The sequence below is a fragment of the Numida meleagris genome, chromosome 27 (assembly GCF_002078875.1).
Source record: "Numida meleagris isolate 19003 breed g44 Domestic line chromosome 27, NumMel1.0, whole genome shotgun sequence".
NCBI classification, from domain to species: domain Eukaryota; kingdom Metazoa; phylum Chordata; class Aves; order Galliformes; family Numididae; genus Numida; species Numida meleagris.
The window spans coordinates 4,477,991-4,504,452 of record NC_034435.1 but is presented as its reverse complement, the minus strand read 5'-3'; the positions used below and the strand labels follow the sequence as shown (position 1 = coordinate 4,504,452).

The 26,462-nt window shown below is 43.4% G+C and overlaps 4 protein-coding genes across 8 annotated transcripts; 3 read left to right on the top strand and 1 right to left on the bottom strand.

The window, feature by feature from the left end:
• RAB8A (RAB8A, member RAS oncogene family) lies at nucleotides 12-7,380 on the top strand. Its single transcript, XM_021378930.1, has 8 exons — nucleotides 12-172; nucleotides 516-576; nucleotides 770-830; nucleotides 1,193-1,270; nucleotides 1,737-1,826; nucleotides 2,734-2,799; nucleotides 3,005-3,055; nucleotides 3,741-7,380. The coding sequence occupies exons 1-8, from the start codon at nucleotides 49-51 to the stop codon at nucleotides 3,831-3,833; spliced, it is 624 nt and encodes a 207-aa protein (XP_021234605.1). The 5' UTR covers nucleotides 12-48; the 3' UTR covers nucleotides 3,834-7,380.
• Nucleotides 8,474-13,478, bottom strand: CIB3 (calcium and integrin binding family member 3). 5 transcript variants are annotated; one of them, XM_021378931.1, is made up of 7 exons: nucleotides 13,323-13,478; nucleotides 12,522-12,719; nucleotides 12,191-12,225; nucleotides 10,818-10,929; nucleotides 10,309-10,456; nucleotides 9,131-9,326; nucleotides 8,474-8,631 (listed from the first exon to the last, which is right to left on the bottom strand). In XM_021378931.1, the coding sequence occupies exons 2-7, from the start codon at nucleotides 12,570-12,572 to the stop codon at nucleotides 8,610-8,612; spliced, it is 564 nt and encodes a 187-aa protein (XP_021234606.1). In that variant the 5' UTR covers nucleotides 12,573-12,719; nucleotides 13,323-13,478; the 3' UTR covers nucleotides 8,474-8,609. The 5 variants fall into 5 exon arrangements, with proteins under 5 accessions (XP_021234606.1, XP_021234609.1, XP_021234608.1 ...); XM_021378934.1 differs by having other exon boundaries at nucleotides 12,522-12,658; nucleotides 13,323-13,473; XM_021378933.1 differs by lacking the exon at nucleotides 13,323-13,478 and adding an exon at nucleotides 12,797-13,314.
• Nucleotides 13,505-14,687, top strand: FAM32A (family with sequence similarity 32 member A). The gene is made up of 4 exons (XM_021378937.1): nucleotides 13,505-13,650; nucleotides 13,727-13,865; nucleotides 13,990-14,043; nucleotides 14,184-14,687. The coding sequence occupies exons 1-4, from the start codon at nucleotides 13,574-13,576 to the stop codon at nucleotides 14,250-14,252; spliced, it is 339 nt and encodes a 112-aa protein (XP_021234612.1). The 5' UTR covers nucleotides 13,505-13,573; the 3' UTR covers nucleotides 14,253-14,687.
• On the top strand, nucleotides 14,961-23,873 carry AP1M1 (adaptor related protein complex 1 mu 1 subunit). The gene is made up of 12 exons (XM_021378924.1): nucleotides 14,961-15,114; nucleotides 15,701-15,857; nucleotides 16,099-16,166; nucleotides 16,727-16,857; nucleotides 17,091-17,238; nucleotides 17,660-17,786; nucleotides 18,145-18,287; nucleotides 19,126-19,197; nucleotides 19,467-19,625; nucleotides 20,435-20,560; nucleotides 21,075-21,150; nucleotides 21,763-23,873. Exons 1-12 carry the CDS (start codon nucleotides 15,073-15,075, stop codon nucleotides 21,783-21,785), a joined length of 1,272 nt encoding a protein of 423 aa, XP_021234599.1. The 5' UTR covers nucleotides 14,961-15,072; the 3' UTR covers nucleotides 21,786-23,873.

Sequence of the window (26,462 nt, the reverse complement as noted above, 5' to 3'; positions counted from 1 at the left end):
GAGGCGGCGCGGGGGGCGGGCGGTGCCGCAGGGGCGGCGCCCGGGAACATGGCGAAGACGTACGACTATCTGTTCAAGCTGCTGCTCATCGGCGACTCGGGCGTGGGGAAGACGTGCGCGCTCTTCCGTTTCTCCGAGGATGCCTTCAACGCCACCTTCATCTCCACCATCGGTGCGCGGGGCCGGGGCCGAGCGGTGCTGCAGCCCCGCGGGCGGCTCTGGCGGCGCTGCGGGCCGGGCCGGGCTGGGCTGGGCTGGGCTGTACCGTACCGTACCGTACCGTACCGTACCGCGGTGGTAGCGGGCAGAACGGAGCTGGGCGCCTCGCTCCGCTCGGGCCGGGCCGCTCCCACGGGGCCGTGGCTGCGCTCCGTGCCGCGTCCCTGCGGCCGTGGGGAAGGTCTCCGCTCGCGCTCCTCGTGAGGCGTCGAAGTCGGACCGGGGGAACCGGGGGGAACACCGTTCGTTTGGCTCTCTGTAGAAGTTAGAAGTAATTCGGTTGTTTCTCGTTCCAGGTATTGATTTTAAGATTAGAACCATAGAGCTAGATGGCAAGAGAATCAAGCTGCAGATATGGTAAGGCTCGCTCCTAAGTTCCGCGGTGTCTGACAGTGCAGGTCGTGGCAGCGTTGTCTGTGCGCTGTGCTCAGCAGCTGGTACCGTGCAGACAGCAGCGGTGCAGTGCGTGTGACAGCGGGTCGGCGATGTTTGGTGTAAGCTGGTGACGTTAGCGTGGCGGTGTGTGAGCCCCGTGTTCTGTCCGTTGCAGGGACACCGCCGGGCAGGAGCGATTCCGCACCATCACAACAGCGTACTACAGGGGAGCAATGGTAGGAGTGACACGGCTCGTGACGAGGGCACGCGAGCGGTTCCGCTCCAGCAGCAGATCCGGGGCACAACGGGCGTTCACTGCCTGGAACTTGAGCTCTGCGTGGCCGGGCGCTTTGCGGCCGCTCCCGCTGCGCGGTGCCGGGGCAGTGGGAGGGCCCAGGGCAGGCGGCCGCGGTGACGCGCTCCAGGAGCACACGCCCGCGTGGCCGCGTCTGGCCGGACGCGCTCTGATGTTCGGGCAGCGCTGAGCCAGCTTTTCTTTATCGGTCTTGAAGTCGCTCCTTTCTGTTATGGGCGGGTCTGTAACTGTTGCTGGTACTGCTGCTGGCTGAAATAAGGCATCTGTCTCCTTATTCCTTAGGGCATTATGTTGGTCTATGACATCACCAATGAAAAGTCTTTTGAAAATATCCGGAACTGGGTCAGGAACATTGAAGAGGTAACTTCTCTATTTACTTGACATTAAAGATGCTGTTTCTCCCTCCAAAAGCAGTTAGAAGTTAAATACTTCAGAAACGTTTCTTTCAAATTCATACACTGAAGAGTGAGTAGAAAATAAATGAAATGAAAAATCAGGAATAGCTGCTGGAGTGTCTTGGTTAGCAGTAATTTGCCGTGCTTGCGTACAGGAGCATGCTTCTGATTTCGTAGAGCTTGAGGCACCAAAAGATGATGTTTTCCTGGCATGACAGGCGAGCTGGCGTTAACGCAGGACGCTCGCAGGGCGGGCAGTGGGGTGCAGTGAGGTGCCGGGATCGGGTGCTTTGTAGGAGCTTGTAAACCTACAGAGAATGCTCAGCACCAGCGCATCCCGTTTAAGTTCTTGGTGGGTGCCTCCTCTTTTGGCAATCTTTATTAACGAAGACATAAGCAGGAGTCCTTCCTTTCATTTGTTTCTATCTCAGCACGCCTCTCCAGACGTTGAGAAAATGATCCTTGGGAACAAATGTGATGCAAATGACAAAAGACAAGTTTCTAGAGAGCAAGGGGAGAAGGTAAGTGCCAAAGCCTGCTGGGCTCTTCCTGCCAGGACCGATGCAAAGCACGGTTGCTGCTCGAGCAGCAGCAGTCTGTGCTGCAGCCTCGGGAGGACCTGATTTGAAGAGCCAGCCAGCAGTAGTGGCCCCGTGCTTCTAAAAGCACTGAAGCATGGTGATGCTCCCTCTTGGATTTAATCTTTTTCCATATTGTCCTGATCTGAGCAATGAGGTCTTTATGAATATTAAGATACCTTCTATTCATTGGATTTCCTCTTTTGAAGCAGTCATTACGGTCATTTTCTGCTTTGTGTACGAGGTTTGATTGTTAAACGTGTTGCTGCCCCCGCGGTGTCACCGCGTCATGCTGTGGCAGCTGAGAGGTGTCACAGTGTAACAGCAGCATTCCTTACTGGCTGGGTGCTTCGGTGGCATTTCTGAGTGGAGCCACTGAATGTTTCCCAGGCTGTAGTTGCAGAATATTTCCGTGGTCCAACGAAAAGATGAGTCTGTGTTCAGAATGCTGGTGGATTACCTGGTTGAGATGTGTTAGATGCAAAGCAACTAGCTGAATTTTCTTCTTAGCCAAAGAAAGAAAAAACATTTAGGAGTGGCCCTTTTTGTGAGACAAAGGTAGGCAGGATTGGTTTTTCTGGCATTGGATGTTAGTCTAAGTAGGGAATGTACTTCTGTGTACCACTGACATTACAAAACTGACAAGGCAACTATTAAAAAAAAAGTAGATATTTAAAGATAAAGGAGAAAAATGTGTGCAGAGTATGAAACAGAAGAACAAGATCCAGTAAGAATAGGTGCCAAGAGGAATGTGATTCGGTTCCTGATTAGTGGAGGATCCTGCGCTGGCCGTTGTGGTTATGGCTATTCCTGCAGTCACCCAGCTAACACCAAACCTGTTTTTGTTCAGCTTGCAGCAAGTTTTGGAATTAAATTCATGGAGACCAGTGCAAAAGCAAATATAAACATAGAGAATGTAAGTACTGCAACCTTTCCCTTCTATTTATCTTATAATGTGTGCAGACAAGCAGTAAGAACAGTTGCCCATCCTGATGATGTAAAACTCAACTGCTGATACTTCAGATGGGCTGGCAAAGCCAGGAAGGCAGACTGTTGTTAAACAGAACTGGTCGGAGCGTGTTTTATTAACCATATACCTTCAACTGTTTTACTTATTGCAGGCATTTTTCACTCTTGCCAGAGATATCAAAGCAAAAATGGACAAGAAGTTGGTAAGTGACTTCTACCTAGGCTAAGCTGTATTTAAATAGAGAGGGATAAAGTAAGAACTAACACCAGGTGCTGTATCACCACGAGTGGTCTCCAGTCAGAGCGCACTGAAGGTCACAGAAGTTGATCTGTAGTTTCAGCGAGCTGTGCTCTGCCCTTGGCTCACCAACAATGGTCTCTGCATTTCAGGAACCAGCTGCGGTGGTTCTGAATGAAATTCTTGTCTGTGTTTTTCAAAGCCGTGTGAGTGGCAGAGGAGCTGTTCAATGGTATTTCTTGCTCCTGCAGTCTGGAAAAGCGAATTGTATAAATTCTGGATGTGGAAGGTCTGCTTCAGGCTGTTAGCTTCATTTCATGAAGAAAATAAGATTGCTTCTACTTTCACTGACAACCCGAGGTGTTCAGCACAAACCAAACACGTCCTGTGATTTTTCCAGTCTCTGGTTTTACGGAAGGAGGAGCGGGCCCTGTGCTCGTTGGCCAAAGCCAAAAGTAGGATGTGCAGCTCTGACTTTTCACAGTGGCTGGTGCAATTGAAGGGTCAAATAGATGAGTGAAAGCCCCTGCTGATTTTTAGTAGTATTTTTTGTATACTTAGAGGTTTCATTCAACAAAATGTATAGATGAGGTATAGGCAGTAGAAGCTGTTAAGTATAAATAAGTAACTTAAATTCTTTGCATCTTCAGGAAGGCAATAGCCCCCAGGGCAGCAACCAGGGAGTCAAAATCACACCAGACCAGCAAAAGAAAAGCAGCTTTTTCCGATGTGTTCTTCTGTGAGGGACACAGCCTTAATCTGAGCATCTGCTCAGCCCAACTGGACTGTGCCTGTTCTGAGTGAGACTTCTCTGTCTGTGGACTCTAGCGTTCTCGACAAACCTTGTCACTCTGTGACCATCTGAATAAGAAATTGTTTATTTTAGTAATTGTCTGACTCTTCAATTTTGGAGATGAAACAAGTTTATTTTTGTCAGATTGCCACTGGGCGGGCATAGGTATTGTGTAGCAGAGGGAGTACAGATCCAGTGGGACCTGTAATGGCACCTCTGCTAACAGGCTTCAATCTTACTGTTTGTATCTGTAATGTATCCGATTGAGAAAGATTAAGTTATGATCAAAATAAGAAACTGAAATGCCAATGTTAATAAAGTACAGGTACATGTACTTGATACATGCGCATATCTGTGTCTGGATGCATATAGAACAGTTGCATCAAAACAACAAATAAAAGCACTTATGTAGGCAGTACAGGCCGCTCCTTCTCAGAAGGTCTGAGGAAGCTTTCTGCATCTCCACCTTTTTGCTGCTGCAGAGACAATTCTTCCATCTGCCTGTTATTACTCAGTTGTGTTACTCTAGACAATCCACGAGGACAACTGGAGTTTAAAAAAATTCAAAGGAATCTCTATTTTTTTAGAAAAAGCAACGTGTGCTGTAAGCATGGTGGTTCCTTACCGCCAGGAATTGCGTTATCCCTGTTAGAGATGACCACGCTTAATGAAATAGTCTGCACATCTAACGGGATGAAAGCTGCAAGTGTTCTGCAGTCTGTTTTTGGAGAAGCAGCCCCCAGGGACACGGATCCGACACGGAGCGTCCCAGTGAGCAGCTTCTCCTCCTCTAGCTGAGAGTGACTCCAGATCTGTCATGGTGTAGTAGCTAGTTACAAATTGTGACAAGAAAATGTATTGCACTGCTTCCAGTTGTGTGTTCTTATGCACACTTGCTCACATATGCAAATAAATGTTGCACATACGAACACTTTCTGAAAAGAAACTTTTTAAGCTGAGATTTGCCTTGCTGCCATGTATTGATCATTTCGGATTTCAAGCAGCAGCAAACCTGTTAATAGCATGCATCAATGCAAATGATGTTTAGTCCTCAGTGGAAATATTTATTCTTATAAACACAGTCTATTACATTCCATTGTATAAAATGTAACAGCCTAGTAAAGCACCTAGGTAACTAATTGCTCTCGTTTGAGAGGCTGTAAGCCTGACTAATTAGATTAATAAAAGGAGCCAGTATGAGCAATCTACTTAGAAGTCTGCTGTCAGTAATTGGAGTTATGGTATATTTAACCCAAATGAACATATCAGCTGTGTCCTGCAACTCACTGGAATTGTTCACGTGCTGCTTTGTTTACATTGAAAACTGCACTTAAGGATAAAATTAAAGCTCGCTTTAAAGTGAATGGATTTACTTACCAGTTTTGTTTTCTTCAGTTTCCTGGTAATCTATCCTGGCCTCAGAGTAGCACTCCTAAGCGGTTCTGGAGTTAATGACAAATCTGAGAGATTTTTAAACTTTATAAATCTGCAGCATGGAACTGAGCTCAACGGGAATGCTGCCTGTTTTTCTAAAAGAAAAGAGGAAATGTTACTGTGTAAGTTACTAGATTATAAAAATGCATTTTATATGCCACCAACGGTTTTTTTTAATAGCTAGCAGATTAAAATGAGCTCTGTTCATTATTACAATTATATGTAAAACCTTCCTCTCACCAGAACCTTGTAATGTTTGTTTGTTTGCTTGTGGCTTTTTAGTGTGAGGACTTGGTGACTGCGCACCATAGTGAGTGACACGCAGAGGTATTGGTAGGATCAAGTCACCTTACAGGCACTGAAGAACCTTGCAGTGCTCCAAGGGGTAGTTAATACAGAGCCACAGACTGCACAAGCAACGCTCGTATCCTGACATAAGAATGTGTTTGGTTTTTTAAAGAAAAGACTGCTTCAAGGCGTTACTGGTGTGGAACTGGGGAGGTGCTGAAGGAACGGCCTCAGTGCTGTTCTGCACAAGTCAGATCTGCTTCATCTTTTGTTTCTGGCTTAGTGGTAAACGTGGATGGTCTCACATCCAACCACCTCCTTTAACACAGCCAGATGTCGCAGCCAGACTTACTTCTGGAAGTGACTGGAAGAATCAGTGCTTACTCTGACCTGGTGTCACGAGGCTGTCCACCATGACATGGGTCCTGCCCGCTGACAGCATCTAAATTGATTATTTGTCTTGAGACAAGAAAGAAATACCATATTAACTTACAAACTGAATCGTTTCTCAGCCTCCATTTGCTAAATCTTTTGTTACTCTTCTGCATTAAAAGCTAATGTTTTGTGAACACCTTTTGTTCAAACTTAGGCTGGTTGTTGCCCTGTTTATGTTCCTAACTTACGGCATGATTTTGATTTCCCTTTCCAAAATGATTGGTTTTGCTTAATGAACAACTGTGTTATTGCCCAATCTCAGGAAGTTTTGTGCAGTTACTGTGACCTCTAGGCATCCCTGTACTTCTACGGCATGCAGACTCTATGCAGAAGCTGAATCAGTGTAAACAATATGAAACCTAAAATGCAAATGTAGGACAGGGAAAAGTGAAAGGCAGCGCAGTGGCATGTCTGCTTGGCTACGTGTGGCCAAATGCTGACATCAAATACTGAATAAATACAATAGGTAATTGATGTTTCCATCACTTAATTTAATTACTGTGTTTTTTAAGCACAAATATTACAAAAACACAACGCTCAAACAAGGTACTGTCTCTGTGAATACAGGAATGCATTTATATGTAAGCTTTCTTTAAGGCAGAACAGATCTGAGATTGGATACAGAATTTGTAAAACAGGGATTTAAGTAGATCTGAAAAGCTGACAATGTGCTTGCCACACATTTTCTATGTCTAAATACCACTAAAATGCCAGGTAATCAGTTAACACTCGGTTTGTAGAGAAACAAACCCATGTTTGAGCATGTTCTCAAATTGCTTTAATGAGGATCATAGAATTCTGTGGTTGACCTTATTTTTGAGGCTGGTTGCAGTATGCTAGAAGGCCTGCGCCCTTTTGGGTGTAGACCTGTCAGCTTATTTGTCAACAAACGTGGAACTGCTGTTTCAGTGCTTGCTTTGTCTGTCCAGTTCCTGTGCTGACAGGCACCTCTAATGTTCCTTGACATCAGAGCTTTATGCTACCACCAGACTTTCAGCCTCAGATTTATAAATCCTATGGATTATTGTAAGTCTCATTACTGCTGCTGGAAATTATTTGTTCTCCTTTCGTGTGGGATAGTAATCATCTTACTGACAACTGTAAAGGGTTTTGTTGTGGTGGTGGAGGTTTGGCTGATGCTCATGCTCAAAAGCTACCGTGATTTCTTGTTTTCTTGGACTTGAAATGGATGGAGTTTATCCTGGAGAGGAAAAGGACAAATGACTGCTGAAAGAATGGTCCCCATTTCTGCTGGAAGTTCACAGGGGTTGGGAAAGAATGATGACTAACTTCTGTCTTCATTTACCGATGAAATAAAGATCTGTTCGATTGAACATTAATAGTCATGTGCAGTCTGATTATTTCAGGCTGCCTTATTCTTTGGCTCACTTCTTTCACTGATGCTTCGAGTTTTTGTCTTCTGCAGTTGATCAAAGTGTAGCAGGCTGCTCTTAAGCCTCTGCAGGAATCATGCTCTAAGCTGAGCGTGAGCTGGGACTCGTGGCTTTGTTCTGAGGGGAACTGAACATTTCCCAGTACTTTAATAAGCAGCTGTAAACTCCATGTTCAGAGGGACCACTTTTGGCTGCCACCTTTCCCACATTTCCCACTGCTTTCTTAAACACTTCTCATTGATTTTGATGTTTGTATAAAAAACAAAACTGTTGTTTATTACAGTATGTATGTTTTTACTCTGTACAGGACCCTGAGCACTGCATAAATAAACTTCTTACGAAAAGAGAATTTAAAAAATGTAGTTTGTCAGTCCGGTTCATCATTAATGCATACAGATCCTTTTGTGGAAAACGGTGTATTTCCAAAAACAGGGAAGAGTGACAAGAACATGGGATTGGATCTGGTTTTGTTGTTTAAAATATGTTGAGTTTTCATTATAAATTCTGAATAAATCTTCCCTTCATCTGTCATAGAACCTGTAACGGGCTTCTGTGACAAACTAGGAGAACACTTGAGCCAGCTGATTGACTGAACCATTTGTTGTGAGTGTTAAAGAAGATCAGAGGAGTTGGTTACACAATTTAGATTAACCATCGTGTTTTTGAAACTATTTTTGAAGTAGGTGGCATTCTCAGGACCTCAGTTTGAGCTGAGCATGTTCTCAGTGTGTGTTTTCTAAGGAGAACCAAGTTCTGTAGGCAGCAACATGTTTTCCTAACCACAGAGCTAGCTTTGTCTCAGGGGAAAACGAGTAGTTCAGTAGGAACAGTCTAGGGATTCCTGGATGAAGCCTGAATCTATAACAACATGGGTATTTTTAATGGATATAGGGTATTTTCATAGGGTCTTTGTTTAAGAAGCTATAATGTCATACAACTCCCTACTTGGTGGTACTTGAACTTAAAAAAATATATTTTTTCCACATCCCTGCTCTAGTGAGGGAAGGTGGCGGGAAAAGACAATTTTATAGAAACAGACCTTTTGTGAAATCACAGGGAAATTCAGTGAAGACGAACTGTTCCTTTTAAAGAGGTAAATAACAGAGTTCTCTGACAGGTTCCATTTCCAGAAATTGTTCAAGAAGAAGCACTTTCATCTTTGTGTTTTGCTAGGTTCAGATTCGAATGTGAAATGTGCTGTTAAAAAAGGAAGCAATGATCACTTACGTACTGTTTTACTCCATTCAGAGGGATTCATTATAATTAATCCTAAAACTGTAGTTTAAGTTGGAAACTATTTTTCCAGTCACTTGCAAAGAATTGTTATGTTAAATAAATACAAGGTTTGGAATGTTGTTTCATGTAAGACATGCATCACAAACCACACTTGGACTATGTTATGTATTGAATGAGCTAATCCCAGATATTTATCAATGGAGCCTGAGTGCTAATGTTAACTTTTTCAGTTACTAGGAGTTTTAATCATGTGAAAAGGACACAGGAGGTTCAAAAAGCAATAGTGCAATACAAGCCTTCCTGCTTTCTCATGCATGTTTTCCCAATCTTTGTGGTGGGCAACTCTACTAGAACTGCTGGGGAGGAGCGGAGATCTGTAACCGCCGAGCAGACAGACAATGCGTGTTTCACAGGCTGCCACTCGAGCAATTGGGCGCTAGAAACTAAAATCAAATATTACCTGAGGAAATCAGGAGCTCGAATTATCATGTGCTGAAAGTCTTCCAAAGAAAGCTTGCCGTCGTTGTCCAGATCAGCTTCATAAATCACCTTCTCACAAGCAAGGCTAACTTCTTCTGGGGTGAGTTCATTGCGGGTTAATTTGTTAACAGTTTTCTCCAAGTCTGATTTGCATATGTAATCATCATTGTTAAAATCTGTCAAAGGAAACAAAAAGAATTCAAAGTGAGAAAAAAACAATACTTGACATGGCTGACTGCCAGGACCTAATAGGAAGGGTTTGGTTTCCAGGCTAGGAACGTATTTGAGTAGTACTTTCAAATGAGAAAGGAAGTTATGTGTATTTGTACAAAAATGTAATAACAAAATAAAAATCTCAGTCTCATGTCTCCCTATTGTATGTAAGGTAACAGTCGCAAATAGTGTAGTGGTTAATCACAGTCAAGCCATAATTAAATCATTCTAGCAAATCAGCACTACTGAACTAGAGGCACGAAACAGCAGGAAGTTAAAGGAAGACAACGGGCTGTCCAGCTTTGGTGGGGGTTCACTTAAAGATTTTGCTGACTCATGTACTATTTAAGTTTTTTTTTAAAGTTTGTTTTGTGGGTTTTTGTTGTTATTTTGTTGTTGTTTTGGTTCGTTGTGTTTTTTTTTTTTTTGTCTGTTACCTTGTTTGGCTTTGGCTGATCATGAGGAAAGTAACAAAAAATTGCACTGCAAAACAAAAAAATAAACTTGCCCTTGGAGAAAACTGCTGGAGGAGTAATCTCCCACACACACCCAAATCCAGCCAAAACCCTACTGCTTTATGGGCAGCCAAATCCCTTCCCTTACACTTTTCAAAGCAGCTCCTCAGACAGAACTGTTTCTTAAATGTTTTATCAGTTCTTGAAAGCTGCAGATACTTTCAGGTTGTAAATTTTCTAGTAAATCCTAATCCCAAATAAATAAGAGAAGAGAAAATAGGATAATAAGGACCAGAAGTTTCTAGGAGAAAGAGTGGGCATTCAAATGTAACACAGAGAGAAATACTGTATTAAAAACATACCTAACTAGAAACCATTACAGTCACAAAATGGATTACTTTGCATTCCAATATGCAGCCACAGCTTTTCCTCAACATTTACTGGTTTGGGGTTTTTTTTTGTTTTGTTTTTGTTTTTTTTTGTCACTCACCATAAATCTTAAAAGCATAATAAGCTTTTAGGTCTCTGGGAGCCATCTCACTCAGCACAGAAAACATGTCCAAAAAATCATCTAAAGTCATATTGCCATCTCCACTCTCTGAGAAAACCTCTGCTATCCGCTGGCGGAACGGATTGTCCTGGGAAGCAGAACACAGCACCGAGGGAAGGTCATCTTTACAAGGATTTATTTCAGTGCAGACAAGAAAACTGGTGCACAGTAATTTTTGTTGTAACCCCTTTTTGTCAGTCAAATAGTCCTTCTTCTGCTATTATGTTTTTGTCTAATCTATTAGGCACAGCTGCAGCCTTCTTTAATGTTTGTACAATTTCAGGGTGTTTTCAGGAAATCATTAGAAGTTTCCAGAAAGACTTGACTGTAGTAGGCAAAATTTATTTGTATTTCATCCCCTTAGTAATTAGCACTGGATGAATTATTAAAAAAGGGTAGATTAAACTGAAATGTGTCACTTGATTCTAGTTGTGCTCCTTGCTCTGTACCTTCAGCTCTGGCATGCTGCCAATGAGTTCATAGGGAAGTGTCACGTTTGGTTTGTGGGTGTAGTCGAGTGGAACTAGCTGCGGGGCTAGATCTCGGTATTTGTAAAACAGTCTGAAAGAGAAAGAAAGGCTCGTTTAGGGAACAAGTTCTTTAGACCTTTGAGATCAATGTGCTTGCCTTCTCTATTCTTCATACTCTGCATCCTTTACCAGAAGGATGATACCAGTCCCTAAATAACGTTTATTACACCCTGTAGTAGACGTTAGTGGAAGAGACAACCTTAAAAAAAGCAACATAGTGTAACTGGTGATAAATACGAAGCCCTCCTGCTTTCAGAACAACTCTCACAGGTTTTTATTCACCACAAGTATCTCTATTTTTTTACATAGAAGTCAGGTTCAGGAGACAGAATGTATGCACAGTCATCTGAATGTATTAGCACTTTTTCAGCTTGCTATTTTCTTCATCCCTTTGTGTGTGTAAGGATTCCATTCATAGCTGTTACCAACAAAACAATAGGATAGAATTTTAAAAGGGATTCTTATCAATAATAAATGTCTTATTCATGACACAGTTATGGCTCTGGCCTCTACTACAAGGAAAGGCAGATTTAGATTTCAGTTATTGAGGAATATTTCATATTTTATTCAATATTTAATTCATATATAGATATCAAGGTTCTAAAGGGGGATATTCTGTACAAAATTGTCATTCATGCTCCGTGCTTCAGAGAAATTAGCAAGTAATGCCACTTGAGAGGTGCAGAAACTGAAGAGAAATTAGCAAGTAATACCACTTGAGAGGTGCAGAAACTGAAGTTATTTTCTGTGAAAAGTCTTAGTCCTATATGAACAGAATACCACAGCTGCCTTTGGCAGACTCTTTGGCCAGAGGTTAAATGGAGTATTTGATGAAGTTCACGAAGGCTTTGAGAAGAATGCACCTCAGAGTAACCACTGCTAACTGTTTACATGAAGGAAACGTGAATAAAATTTGATACAATCATTAATGATTTCTTAAAACAGGCAACATGTCCTGAAGTACAACAGCACGCTTTGAAACACTTGTCCTAAAACGAAGTGAGGGGAACTTGGATGTCAGCAGCAAAGCATACACTGAAACATTCCTTGTTACATTTCTGGTACACACTGTTACCTTAACAGAAAATTTAAAGCTCTGCCTTAATTTATGATAGACTACATAGATAATTTTTGTACATTAAAAACAAAAAACCAAAAAAACCTCAGATTATCCAATGTATGACTTTAATTTTTTATAAATGCATTTAAAAATTATTAAATATCATCTTTTATATAATCTAATTTGTAGCAATCTCTGTATTTCGCTCACAGAACATACACACATGACTCACCTCAGAATTTCTTTCCTTGTAAAGAATGTGCAGTCCTATGAAATAAGACATCATATGTAATGACAGTTTTCAGCATGCATTGGCCCTGACTTCTCCACTGCAGTGACTCAAATAGAATGATACTGTGGCCAACCATTAATACTCTTTTTTTTTGTACACAATTAGCAATACTTTATAACCTTTCCTGATGTACAAATCCAAGTATCTTACTAAAATCTTTACTGTAATTCAATATTCTTAGTAATTTTTAAAGAGATTGTTTAAAAAAACAACATCAACAACATCATTTATTCAGTGTTCTGTCTAAATACTCATTTAGTTTTTTTTGTACCTGATATGCATCCAGTTGCTCCTGAGTGAAAATGGTTTGCTTGTTGCCCATTTCTGGCTCTGAACGCTGCTTCTTGTCCCATCATTCTTTCCTCAAAGCCACCTTTATAGGAGGCCTGGATATTCAGATATTAAAAGCTGCAACAATGAGGTTCAGGTAAAGCAGAGGATCAAGTAACCAGCTTCCCTGTTCCACGGGCTGCAAAGAACCATAATAGGAGCACTTCATCAAATCTCTAGTCTGGCTACTCACGGCTCTTATCCAGCATCACTCACCTGTCCCCTGTGTGCACACAGACTCATGTTACAGCATTTAGCCACACGACTAACAGCTTGTCTGTGTCGTTGAAGCAGCAGGCAGACTTCACAGACAGCAAGTTTTCATTCCTTCTTATGGCAAATTACCCAAAAAGTGTTCGTAATGCTCTTTCTCTTTAAGAATTAACGCCGAATGGTGGGAGTTAGTCACAGCGGTAGTAACCTCTGATCTTTTCTGTCTCGTTTTTCTCTACAACACGTGCTGTGCGCTGCCCGCTAATGTTAATGTTAGCTCCACTTGAGGCAATGTCTGTAAAGTCCTCTCAGCCCCTTTGTTCCTCCATGAACATACATTATCACTAGTTAATGGCTATTAGTGTGACAAGCATACACACATACAGGTCCATGTACGGGTTTTACACTAAAAATACAAGAGAATGTAGTGTTTATACATAAAAACGGACCTGTGATGTTAAATGTGAAACACAAGGGTAGAGGGAAGAACTGACAGCAGCACTACAGCAGGCTGCCCACTTTCACTCACCCATCCGTCTTAAAACAAGCGACGGTGATTCGGATTTGGTCGGATCGGCGCGGAACAGGGCGGATTGGGGTCGAGATTCGGGTTGGGGCCGGGCATTTTGGGGCACGGCGCGCTCCCTCCGGCCGCGGCCGGGTTGTAACGGTTTTTACCTCAGCGCCCGGGAGCGGCCGCGGTGTTGCCATGGCAACGCTGGTCTCGCGCGCTGCGCCGCGCTGCCGCCGGGGGGCGCTGTGGCGCGCGGCGGCCGAGGGATGGCGGACTACGAGGCCGTGCAGCGCGGGCCGCTGCGGCTTAAAGGCGGCGGAGCGGGGCTGGGGGCCGGCAAGCGGTGAGCGGCGGTGCGGGGGGGAACCGGGAGCTGGGTCGGGGCCAGGGGCTGGGCGCTGACCGGCGTCTGTCCTCAGGAAGAAGAAGAAAGCGAAGGAGAAGGCCCAGATCCTGGAGCAGATCGTGAGCAGCAAGAAGCAGGAAGAGGAGAAGAAGCGCGGCCTGGATAAGCGGACCCCGGCACAAGTGGCCTACGAGAAGATGCAGGAGAAGCGGGTAGGGCGGCCCTGCCCGGGCCTGACCCGCACGGGGAAGCGGGGCGCGTTCGGAACCCCGCGCCAGAGCCGCCCCCGAGCGGTCTGAGTGCCGCCGGTAACCGTGCGCTTGTGTCTCCCTGCAGCAAATGGAAAGGATCCTGAAGAAGGCCTCGAAAACGCACAAGCAGAGAGTTGAGGTGAGCCGACCCACCCCGCTGCACTCCGCCCTGCGTGACCATCAGCTGGGCAGGTGGAGCCGCTTGGGGAAGCACAGGCGCTGCTCAGCAGCGATGTCTGCTCCAAGCACTGAGCGCTTTGTTGCTTTTCTCTCCCGCAGGACTTCAACAGGCACTTGGATACTCTGACTGAGCATTACGACATTCCCAAAGTCAGCTGGACCAAGTGAACGGGCGGCGCTTCAGGGCCTTGGGTCAGGAGTTCTGCGTTTATCGAACGGGGCTGCCATGTAAATCTCTGTATTCTTCATACTTTATATTTAATATATCTTCTGAACATTTATCACCTTGTACTGTCTTATTTCGGTTCTAAAATATTCAACAGAGTCTCTTATTGGCTAGTGACTTATGGATGTGCAGAGGGGTATTTTTTGGTGCTCGCAGCCATGCTAAACCATAGCAGTCCTTTATTTCTCCTATTCCAGCAGTTCCAGTTGGAAGCAGAGAGCTTTTGGCAGCACTACATTGTATCAGCTGCTCTCATAAGTTGCAGAACTGTGTAATTTCTATCTAAAATCATTCAGAGTTGGGGGAGTGGTGTCTGCTGTATTCTAAAATCTTTGTATCTTTGATGTAACTTATTAAAACGCTGTTTTCATCCATTATTTTGGTGCTCCTTTACCTGTACAGCGGGCAGCGGTGCGCTGTGTGCAGTCTGTGTGCCAGCATTTTCAGCTCTCAGAGATGAGTGAATCACATCCCAAACCCTCACACGCTTCTGCAGCCCAAGCGTTTTCCCTCTGCTACCGCTGATCCACCCGGGGCTCCTCCTCGCCCTTCCCAACCCCTCTCTGCGGACCTCAGCCGGCCGCGGACTATTTAGCATCTGCACACATCTGACAACGTGCTCTTCCGCTGCCGGCGGATCACTGCGCGTACCCTTCCGCGCGGCCGGGCCTAGTGCGGCCGGTTCCCGCCGGAAGTGCCGGGCGGAAGCGGAAGTCGCTGTCGTTGTGGCTGTGGTCGGGCGCGGCTGCCCCGTGCGGCGCGATGTCGGCGAGCGCCGTGTACGTGCTGGACCTGAAGGGGAAGGTGAGGCCGCGCTGCGGCTCCGCGGCTGTGGGCTTCCCTCGCCCCGAGCTGCTCAGAGCGTCGGGTGTGGGCTCCGCGGGACTCGCTGCCCTGTGGCCGCCGCTTCCCCTTCCCGCTCGCTGTTTGCTGCCGGCCCCGGGCCCGTCGGCGCTGCGGCCCGAGCTGTGAGGCAGTCCCGCCGTGTCCGCTTCTCGCGGTTGCAGGTGCTGAAGGAGGAGTCTGGGAGCAGCCCTGCCCGCGGGGCTCCCAAGCATCCCGCCTGGGGTGATTAATCTCTGCCCTAATTAGAGGAGGTTTGTCCCTGGAGGGTGACGTGTTTTTCCATCTTAAAAGTTGTTATTAGGGTGCATGCAGCTGTATGTGAGGAGTAACGCTAGGATATACGACTGCATTACGTGGGGGTTTGCATTCAAGTCATAAAGTACGTTGGCACTGTGGTTTGCATTTATAGTATGCGTAGACCCTAGACTGAAGCTTGGTCTTTGGATTTTTCACTTAAAGAGACATTTTAAATATTTCCTGTGCTGGTCTTGCATGGTAACGTCATCTCTCAGAGGAGAACTGTAAGGAATTGTGCTTTCCATAGGTTCTCATCTGTCGAAATTACCGTGGAGATGTGGACATGTCAGAGGTGGAGCATTTTATGCCAATCCTTATGGAAAAGGAAGAAGAGGGGACGCTTTCTCCTATTCTAGCACATGGAGGAGTTCGTTTCATGTGGATTAAACATAACAACCTCTATCGTATCCTTTGTACTGCAGATAGCTTGCATATGAATGGTTGAATGAATCAGAACAACTTGGGTCAAAGGGACCTCAAAGATCATTCAGTTCCAACCCTGCTGCCTCGGCCAGGGCTGCCAGCCACTAAGTCAGGCACCAGGTCAGGCTGCCCCTTTCACAGCGCTTTTAAAAACACACTCAGTAAAATTTTTTTTCATTATGTGATGACTTTGAATGCATGTTCCTGAACATCCTTTATTAGTTGTTGCAACTTCGAAGAAGAATGCTTGTGTATCACTGGTGTTTTCATTTTTATATAAAGTAGTCCAGGTGAGTGTGAAATTTCAGGTGTAACCCCCATCTGTTTTTCAGTGTGATCTAGTAAAAATGCATGGAGCTTTCACTTTTTTTAAAGAATTCTGGTAATAGTATTTTTGCTTTATATTTGATTATTTTATAGAAATGTCTTCCTAACCACTAATAATGGAATTCATATTTTATAACTGAGTAGGCAAAGGATGTGACACAATGCTGCGAGTAGTTGCACAAGACCTGAGAACACAGAAGAAAACTTTGATGCATGAGTAGTGCATCAATTCTGTGTTTGGTTAATTTGTACCTGGCATGACAGCTGTTTTCCCCAGAATAAATATTTTCTGTAATAATCGGAGTTATTTCTAGGGCTCTGTAACTCTTTTGATTGAGGTGGGTTTCCTGCTGCTCATCTTCTGAACAGAATGCTTTTTAGGAATTATGGGTTCTGTTTTGGTGATTTTTTTTCTTTTTTTTTCTCCAAACTATTCTTAGTTATAGGAATACATTCAGAATGTGCTGTAGTTCCTCAGCTAATGTCCTTTTTTCCCCCTCCCTCTTCATTTTTGTTGTTTCAGGTTTTTTCTGAATATTTCAAGGAGTTGGAAGAAGAGAGCATTAGAGATAATTTTGTTATTATTTATGAGTTGTTAGATGAGCTTATGGATTTCGGCTACCCGCAAACCACTGATAGTAAAATTTTACAAGAGTAAGTATCTGTCTCTGTTGCTTACAGTGGTAAAGTCCTTGAGAAAGTCTTGAGTATTCTATATGCAAACAAATGTTTTGGCTTCCTCTAGTTATTAAAATATTTGATACTTGATAAAGTGTAGCCTTGTAATTTCCAACGTCTTTGTTGCTGATGTGAATCTGATACAAAAGACACTTCAAACGTTTCAGAGTATAATTTGTGTTTTTCGTTCTAATTATGTGGTTATAAAGGTACATCACTCAGGAAGGTCACAAACTTGAAACTGGAGCTCCACGTCCACCTGCCACTGTTACAAATGCTGTTTCATGGAGATCAGAAGGGATAAAATACAGGAAGAATGAAGTGTTCCTGGATGTTATAGAGTCTGTTAACCTTTTGGTGTGTACCTTTTACTTGAACTTTTAATGAGAATTAGTAGGAAGTCTTGAGAAGAACTTACTGTCTGCAAACCTACAAGGATATAATAAAAGATCAGCCTAACTGTGATTAGTGCACTGGGATGCTCAAAATGATTTCTGTCATTAGGACTCACGGTCTGTAAGGACATCTGTAGATAAACAGTGCTGTACTGGAATTTGTGCTCTGTGCCCGACAATCCCAAGGCTGGTTTCTGACACGTCCTTCCTTCATCAGTCTATTCCCACCTTGTCCTTGGTCTAATTGTACTCTACTGGACCGGCTGCTTGGAAGAAAGGCAGCCATGGAGACCTGGGGCTTGAGGATGGGTTGGGATTGCTGTGTGATCTCATGTCATTATCGTGTCAGGGCGACCTTTATCTTTCTTCTCATTGCTTTTCAGGTCAGTGCCAATGGAAATGTCTTACGGAGTGAAATAGTTGGATCCATTAAAATGAGAGTCTTTCTCTCAGGAATGCCAGAGCTCCGCCTTGGTTTAAATGACAAAGTTCTCTTCGATAACACAGGCCGTGAGTATTTCAGCGATATCGTGGTAATCATGAAGGGAATTCTCTGCAACCTTAGGTGAGGTTCAAGTGAAAGGACTTATTCTATGACAGAAATACTTGTTTTATTAGTGTGGAAAACCACATTAGGTCTTGTGTACCAATACCAAGGGAAGATGGAATACCCCAGTGAGCATGGTAACCAGCTGGGCTTCACTGCCTCTTCTGTTGGAACTTTTGAAGTCATAGAAAAAAACTGCTGGGCTAAAGCACGGTCAGGAGGACATCAGCAGCCATCTGCTTCTCTACATAACGCTGTGATCTGACTTCAGATGTAATGGGAGTAGTGGTTTGAAATCTTGGCCTGTGTGTTTTGTGATAGGTGGCAAAAGTAAATCAGTAGAACTGGAAGATGTGAAGTTTCACCAGTGCGTTCGTCTCTCTCGCTTCGAAAACGACAGAACGATTTCTTTCATTCCGCCTGACGGGGAGTTTGAACTCATGTCATATCGTCTTAATACTCATGTAAGTCTGGACTACAGCGTTTTTTTCTGAGAATAACTTAGTCTGTAGGTAAATTTGCCGATGGCTTTCCCTTAATGTGTTTTGTTTTTTATTTAAGTATGGGCAGCATAGTAGTTGTGAAGTCAACCATTAATAGCAAAGCTTTGCGCTCGCTCTTTTTGGAGGAAGTAAGCATGAGTTTAGAAATAACTTGGCAGTAAGTCTGTCTTTTCAACTACTATTGAAACTATTTTCAAAACACGAATCATTTGATTTTTAAGCTAACCACGCAGTAAAACTAGTGTGGCAATTTATTGTGCTTGGCAACGTTAATTTGTCATCTAAATATTTCGTGGAGTATGTTAGCACACTGTATTCCTGGCTCCTCAAGGTAACAGCTACCATGTAAGTTAACTTTCCTTTAGAAAAGGAAATATTCAATGTAGAGCAAATCTATAATTGTCAACTACGACAGGAGGCAATGAATGAAAAATCCTTAGGTTCCCATGTGAGTGTAGTTGTGTTTTTCTTTCTTTTAAAGAATAGTAGTTATGATTTAGAGTTTTGGTTTTTCTAGGTTTGTAGTTTAATCTCTTAAAAAAAAAAAAAAAAGCAATGATTAAAGAAAACAAAACAAAAAAAGCCTGCACATACATGGAAAAGTGTTTGGCAATTGAAGATGTTAGGAACTAATGTGAGAAATACCTATTTTTTTCCTAATGCCTGTCATTCTTGCAACATTTTGCTTGTTTGTCAGCACTTATGGAATTCATATATTCAGTGTAGTTTTATGAGGAAATGACATTTTTGTGACCATGCCAAAGTAAAATCTACAGCTGTAAAATATCTTCTCCATCAGGTAAAACCACTGATCTGGATTGAGTCTGTGATTGAAAAACATTCCCACAGCCGCATCGAGTACATGATCAAGGTCAGAAGTTCTAAAATAATTATGGCTAGTTTTGACTTCTCTCTCGTTTGTTTTCAGTGCTTGACCAGCAGTTCGTGCATTCTTACACAAACAGCTAGTAGTTCCCTGGGACTTGTGTCTTTTTTAAAAAGTTCATTTCTAAGTTAATGTTCTCTGCGTTGTGCTGTTTCTCAGTAGATTGTGGTAGAGGGAAATTGTCTCACAGCTCTCTGAATTTACCTGCGTAGTGCACATGCTTAGAGACTTGATTTTTCTCACTTTTTTTTTAGGCAAAAAGTCAGTTTAAGCGTAGATCAACTGCCAACAACGTGGAGATTCACATTCCAGTTCCAAATGATGCGGACTCGCCAAAGTTTAAAACCACTGTTGGAAGTGTTAAATGGGTTCCAGAGAACAGTGAAATTGTCTGGTCCATTAAATCTTTTCCAGTAAGTGCTATTTTTAGTCTTCTCACCCAATATTATAATAATTACTTAATGTTTTATGACTCCGCCTAACGCAAATTCTAACATCATCAGACAAATGGTAGTGGCCTCTTCCTTTGCTTTCCCTTGGACGAAAGCTGGAGCCATATCAAGAGGTGTGAGATGAAACACTTCAGTTAGAAAGGACCATCTTGGAACATGTAGTCTAAATGTCCCTCAAACACTGCCCAGCCGGGGGCATCGGGCATTTCCCTGGGAAGCCTGTGCCTTTATTTGACCTCCCTCGCTGGAAATACATTTTTCCTTGATGAGATTGTTTATAATCTTTTTAGCTGGGATAACTTTTCAGAACAAGCTTTAGAGAACAGATTTTTGAGCAGTGTCTGTGGATGGTGTAATCCCTTGGCCTAGATTTAGCAGCAACTGTTTTATTTTGTCAGACCAATGCTCGTGGCACCAGCCAAGAAGCACAATCTCTTTCAAATGCTAATGGAGTGATAGTACAGCTATTGTGCTGTATGATCAAAATGATCAGAAAGAAAACAGAACTTCCTACGTTCTCCTTGAGAATAGGACTGGAAGAAGATGAATCATGCCTCAAACTGGTCTCAAATTGGTCTGCATTTAAAAACAACAAAACAAAAAAAAACAAAACCCCACTTGTTTTTAAATAAAAACAAGTGCTGCCTTTTAAGCCCTAGAAAAGATTAATGCATTTCAGCGATTTGGTATTATGCATAGAAAATCTCTTGTATTGTTGGAAGCTTTTCTTGTTTGTTTGAAGAAAAAAAAATCTGTTATCTTTTGGTAAGGGTGGAAAAGAATATCTGATGAGAGCTCACTTTGGACTTCCAAGCGTTGAAGCTGAAGATAAGGAAGGGAAACCTCCCATTAGTGTCAAATTTGAGATTCCGTATTTCACCACTTCAGGAATACAGGTTGGTAGCTGAAAATCAAAATACTGAAGGTTGTGTGCTAGGCTCCTGACACAGCAGTTGTTGCAGTCCAGCTTTGTAGCTCTGTCTGCCTCACCCTTACCTCCTTTGTTCCATGGTTTGGTGTCATTTCCTTCATGTCCTACTTGTCCTGGCTGTCACTGTCTCCTTCACATACATCCTCCTGCCCCTCCCTTTCAAGAACCGTGAGTCTTTGTTTATTACTGAGGCGAGTCTGATTTTTCCTGCTTTAAGGGAACCTTGTAAAGAGAATGGTAGAACTGGCTGCATTATTTCAGGTGGAAAGCATGCTGTTAATGTAAGATACATGGGTTTATCCTTATATTTACATCTGAAAGTGTAGTGCATCTAGATAATTCTTGTTCATTATTATCCATAAAATACACTTTTGATCACCACCACCCACCCACCCACCCCCGATCTTAATTTCTTTACTTTTTTTGCTAAACAATGCATGCTGACATGGGAGACTCATGTAACATTTCTTTCTTCCCAGGTTCGGTACTTAAAGATAATTGAGAAGAGTGGCTATCAGGCTCTCCCATGGGTTCGTTACATTACCCAGAACGGAGGTAAATTGGAAAGCAATGAACTGTAAACATAATCTCCATCTTAATATATTTTATTTCCCCAGCATACACCAACAAATTGAAGATATGAGCAAACTGTTCTTGTGTTTCAGTATTAAATTCTGCAATATATATATGTGACATTCATGCTTGGTGCTTTTTCTAGTCTCTTTTTTACTGAACTGTCTTGACTGAATCATGCGTTTAGGACAGTGAAGTTGTTCACTGAATCTGACCTTCATTATGAAATACTTAAATCTGGGGGGAATATGAATTAAAAAAGAGCTGATTCATACATATGATTTTGCTAGCTTTGGGCTAAGATACTGTCTGCTAAACACTACCTGATCTGTTAAAGAAAAAAAACACTTTTTTTTTGCTGCTATTCGTTGTTACTCGTTCTGCTATGCAAACTGGTTTTGCTGCTTCTGGTTTGGAAGCTTGTAATGATCTTAACTGCTTTAAAGTCTGTGCTCTTGGTTATCCTACATGAAGATCTGATCATTTCTGATTTTCCTTATATTCCTTTGTCTCAGTTTGTGGATCTGTTTTACTGTGGTTAGTGAAAGACAATGTACTGAAACTGGTGTGTTTGGTTTTTTTATTCCTTTCCAGACTACCAGCTTCGAACACAGTAAGACACCTTGCAAGAACCACAGATGATGAAACTTGAGGCCTAGAATTTGTTTGCAGAAGCTTCTGTGGTACCGAGAGCTGTGAATGTTGTTGCCAAGGGTCTTGTCTCTGCAAACTTGGATTGGGCAAGAGAAAGATTGGAAATTTACCGTTTTCAATGATGTGTTTGAGCATTTGAACCATTAGTATTGATTGTGTGAATATTTATTTCATTCCTAGAACATGCTGATCTTGCTGCTAAATGCTGATTACATTAGTAGTAGCCGTTACCTTGAGGAGCCAGGAATACAGAATGAACCTTGAGAATGTCTTGTCAATGCCTTGTCCATTGTATTCACTAAGTTTCTAGTGTTGATATTTTAGGATCCTTAAAGACGCTGGTAGCGTTACCCGACAAAATAGGGAGACAATTGTGCAATTACATGACTGCTTAACAGTTAGTTGTATTTAGCCCAAGGTATTTATTATTTTTGTTCTGGGCATATGGGTGCCTTAACTCATTCAGAGATCTGTTAACTTAAGAAATTTTACAAAATCTGAGTTAATTTGTCAGGAGTCCAAAAATACTCTTTGCTCTTCTTTGCATGGTGTCAAACCAATTCATCTGACAGAACAGGCTGTGGGCTTCTATACAAATAAGTAGGTGTGCTGGAGGCCAAGATGTCTGAGAACAAGAGATTGTGGAAAGTGTCTGCAGGAACATCTCTGTGGAAGCATGATGATTGCCAGTTCACGTTAGCTGAGCTGCACACTGAAGAGTTTCAACCCTGTGATAATCCTTGGGTATGAAAACCCTACGCCAATTAAGTACCATGTGCTTTTTCTTTGTTTCTATTTGTAACACAGATACTATAAAGTGTAAGACTTCAGATTAATTTTAAAAAAAGACTGATTTTGGAGGCCATAAGATCTGGTAGGAAGACTTCATAATCTTTTTTTTAATTCTTATTATTCCCCTTCCTAGATAAGTGATATAATCCAGCCTGTTCTTGACAATTGATTGTTGTTTATGGAGAAGCTGATGGAAGTATTGTTACCGTTCTTCTTCAGGCTTGCCTTCTTGTTCATTTAGGGCAAATCTCCCTTTTTTTGCTGTAACTTGCTAGAACTGCTTAACTTCTTTTGCTCTAAAGAGGTTGCTGTCTTAGTCTCCATTTGTAAGCAGTTATTCTTAGAACTTTCTAGCAGAATGGACAACGGGTGAGGACGTTATGCATAAAGGTATTATTTTTTTTTTTACATGCTGTTTCATTTTTCTGAGAAGCTAAGGTTCGCTTGGGTGTACATACTTTGATTTCAGAAAAAAAAACATTAACAGCTATCAGTATTTTCTTTAAACGATTTTTAGAATGGTTTGGTTTGAATTTAGTTCTCCAGACAGGTGCTGAATTTAAACCATTTGAAGCTAAAGATGTCCACGACCGTGATGTGATGCATATACTGTGTGCAAGGTTCTCCACACTGCTTTCTTGATGGTTCTTGTCTCTCCCACAAGGTTGAAAAGATACTGTCCCCACTCAATCCTTGTAGACTATGTATCTACCTACATACACAGTATATATGAGTAGGAAAATAAATAAACGATCCAAGTTCCCCTGCAGTGCAGCTGCTGTAATGTCAGGGTAAGGTCAGTTGCAGAAGTGACGTCTGCAGGGAACTGGGCAGCAGCAGCGAGGCCATTAGCTGGCCGGGCCGCGCTAGGCGTGGAGATGTATTTTCTGGAGTAAGATGACTGCATTTGTCACCCCAACAAGCTTGATGTCGAAACAAATCATCTTGTTCAAAGGTTTGGTTCCACTGCTCGTTTTCATTTGAACCATTGAGCTTATGACTGGACTAAACATTTTATATTAAAACTGTAACTGGTTGACAAATCGCTTGACCTGGCGGCTCCATTCTTCACGCTGTTAATTTTCATTATTTGCCTGTAAAATGTGACCCCCAAAAGCTTCATTTGCTTTCCCATTGAAGGATATATCTTTCAGACCGGTGTTTTTCTTGTATTTTGCAGCACTTTGAGTCTGCTTTGATGATGAGATATCAGCCCTACTTGTCCAGGAAATAATAAAGGACAAAAAAACCTCTTTGAATCAGTTGCACTCCCTCTTTTCTTTTCCACTTTGATCTACAGTAATGCAGCCTCTAATCGTAGTGTACCTTCAGTTGTTCTAATATGAGGCTTGGATAAGTGGAACTGAGCTTCATAGAAGTTCCTGATTTGTTTACTAAATACAGAGGAAGCTTGCTGTGCTTTCGTTCTCTGTGAAATTATGCACCATAAAAACAGTGTCCATGAGCAGCTGATACTGCAGAAAGAGGGGGGGGGGGGAACAAACAAACAAACAAAGGAAACAACAAGAAAGAAAAACCAACTTTGTTATTGAGAGGTAGGGCCCCAGCGTGCTTAGAAAGGCAGAAGTAGAGGGGTGATTTTACTCTGGCGTTAATTTTTGTTCAGGGAGTAACGTCTATTTCATAAATAAGTTTCGTTCTTAGAGCAACTGCTAACTTTGTTATCGCGGTGGCTTCTGCTCTCTACCTAATGTGGGGGAAAATGTAAATTTGATGGTCTGCCAACGTTACACATAACGGCCTGATTTAGAATGCTTTGTGAAGGCGATTTGCATAACTCGGCTCAAGCAGTGCGAGATCTCGGTGCCTCCAGCGCGGGCTGATTTGTCCCTGTCTTACCTGGAGCTTCAACACGGGAAGGCTGAGCTCCAAGCGGCCCTGAGAACACGTGTGTTCCTAGCACTAAGCCAGCAATGCGTGGATGGTTTTGTGTTGGTTTTGCAGTGCACTGTGAAGGAGGTTCTTTTTTTCTCAGCAAGATGTAGCCTGTTTTCCCAGCTCTATCCTTAGCACAGGCCAGCTCAGAGCGCTCCAAGAGTGCCGAGCCTTTTCCCCCTGCTCTGCATGCGGAGCTGCAACTTCACCTGCCCGTTATTTAATTGATAAACAATTATTTAGCAGCGCATCGAGGTACGTCAGCAGCAATTCCCCGCTGGACTAAATAGGTATTTTATTTCTGTGGCGTTGTGTATGTGCACCTAACGGCTCAGGCTTGGAATGCAGAGCAGCAGCAGCCGCCCGTGCCTCGGTGTTTTTAAAGCTGCTCCTCCGCGGGCGGTGCTGCCGGTAGGGGGCGTCCTGAGCACGCAGCGTGTTTCATTGATGGTCAGAAATAGCCGCAGTGAGGCGGTCTGTGCTCGTGTGTACGTTTGGGGTTGGAAGGTATAGCTATTTATTTTTTCAAAAACCAACACTTTTTGCAGTATGATGGGGTTGTTCTGTTTTTTTTTGTTTTTTTTTTTTCCCAGTAACTTCAGTTTGAGCGTTTTCTCTTAATGTTGTCATTTCCTTCTGTTGCTCCCATGTCCAAGTGCTATGACCCAGAGCTGAGGGCATCAGCACGATGGGTTCTGCAGCGCTGCAGAGGAGCTGCTCGGAGCTGTGTGCCGCTGTGGGAGCCGCAGCATTGCTGCTGCAGGGGAGCTGCTTGGTGTGGGGCTGCTGCCTCTGCACACTCGCAGCTTCAGGACCCAGCAGGTGCTCTGAGAGCCCCTCTCTGGTTCAGCATCTGCGAAGCAACATCTCCTATTCACTTGATTACCCCTAGAGAAATCTGAGTTCTGCTGTAGTGAAAGAAGCTGTAACCTACCTCCCTGACAAACAGAACGGCGCCACTGGGAAGGCTTCGTTCCCCTGAGCGTTCTAGCTGGGGTTCTGTTACTGTTTCTCTCGCGTGTTGCTATTCCTCCTTCCTTACTGCCATCCCTTCTTGCCTCTCTGCTCTTCCCTTTATGTGCTTCCTGCCCTTAATCTGAGCGGACTTTGTCAATAAATCCCTCTGATACCTAAAGAGACAATGGAGCTTTATCCATGGTGGTTTTGTCTCAGGCTAAAAGACTGCACCTGCTTATTTCTGACTTCAGAATCTGTGATGAGAAATGGGCTAAACCTTGGCACCTCTGTGTCTCCCACGTGCCAAAGACAGTGTGTTGCAATCCGTTTGCTGTTGTTTTCTCTGTGGTTGACATCCACCGCTGTTTGTCATTGCAGCAGCTGTGGCATGACGAGGGGTGATGGCCTCAGTGCTGAGGGACAGCAAGGGTGATCTTAATTGCAGCAGTAATTAATTATACAGCGGCTTTGTTTATGTTACAGGATGAATGGTTGTAACATTTCTTCCAACGAATTTTGTGTAATGCGGAGTGTTACGCAGGTCATGCACAGATAAACTTGTTTCTCCTGTAGCTGGGGCGTGTTGCCTTGGCTCGGGGGTTGTGGAAGCACAGTCTGTGTCAGCCACGCTCCTACCTGGAGCTGGCAGGTTCCCTGCTGCAGTCACCTCGCTCTGTTATCAGCGCGTAGGGTAGAGGCTTTGGGCACCCATGTGTTTCTGCTCTCCCTGGGTCCGTGTGTGGCTGTGGGCTTTTCCCACGAGAGCAGCCTTTGGGCCGCAGTGTCCTGCATTCCCTGCACCCGGCTCCTAAACACAACTGTGGCCTGACGGGTTCTTAGAGACAGGCCTTGTAACTCAGCGTGCCTTCCCCCCTCCAGGGCTGTGGCTGCTGGCAGGCTGGCTGGACCCCAAGCCTTTGGAGATGTGCTCAGTGCCTGCAGCCCAGCCGGCCCAGACCCGGGCCCATTGCTTGCCCTGGCAGTTGGTAACGTTG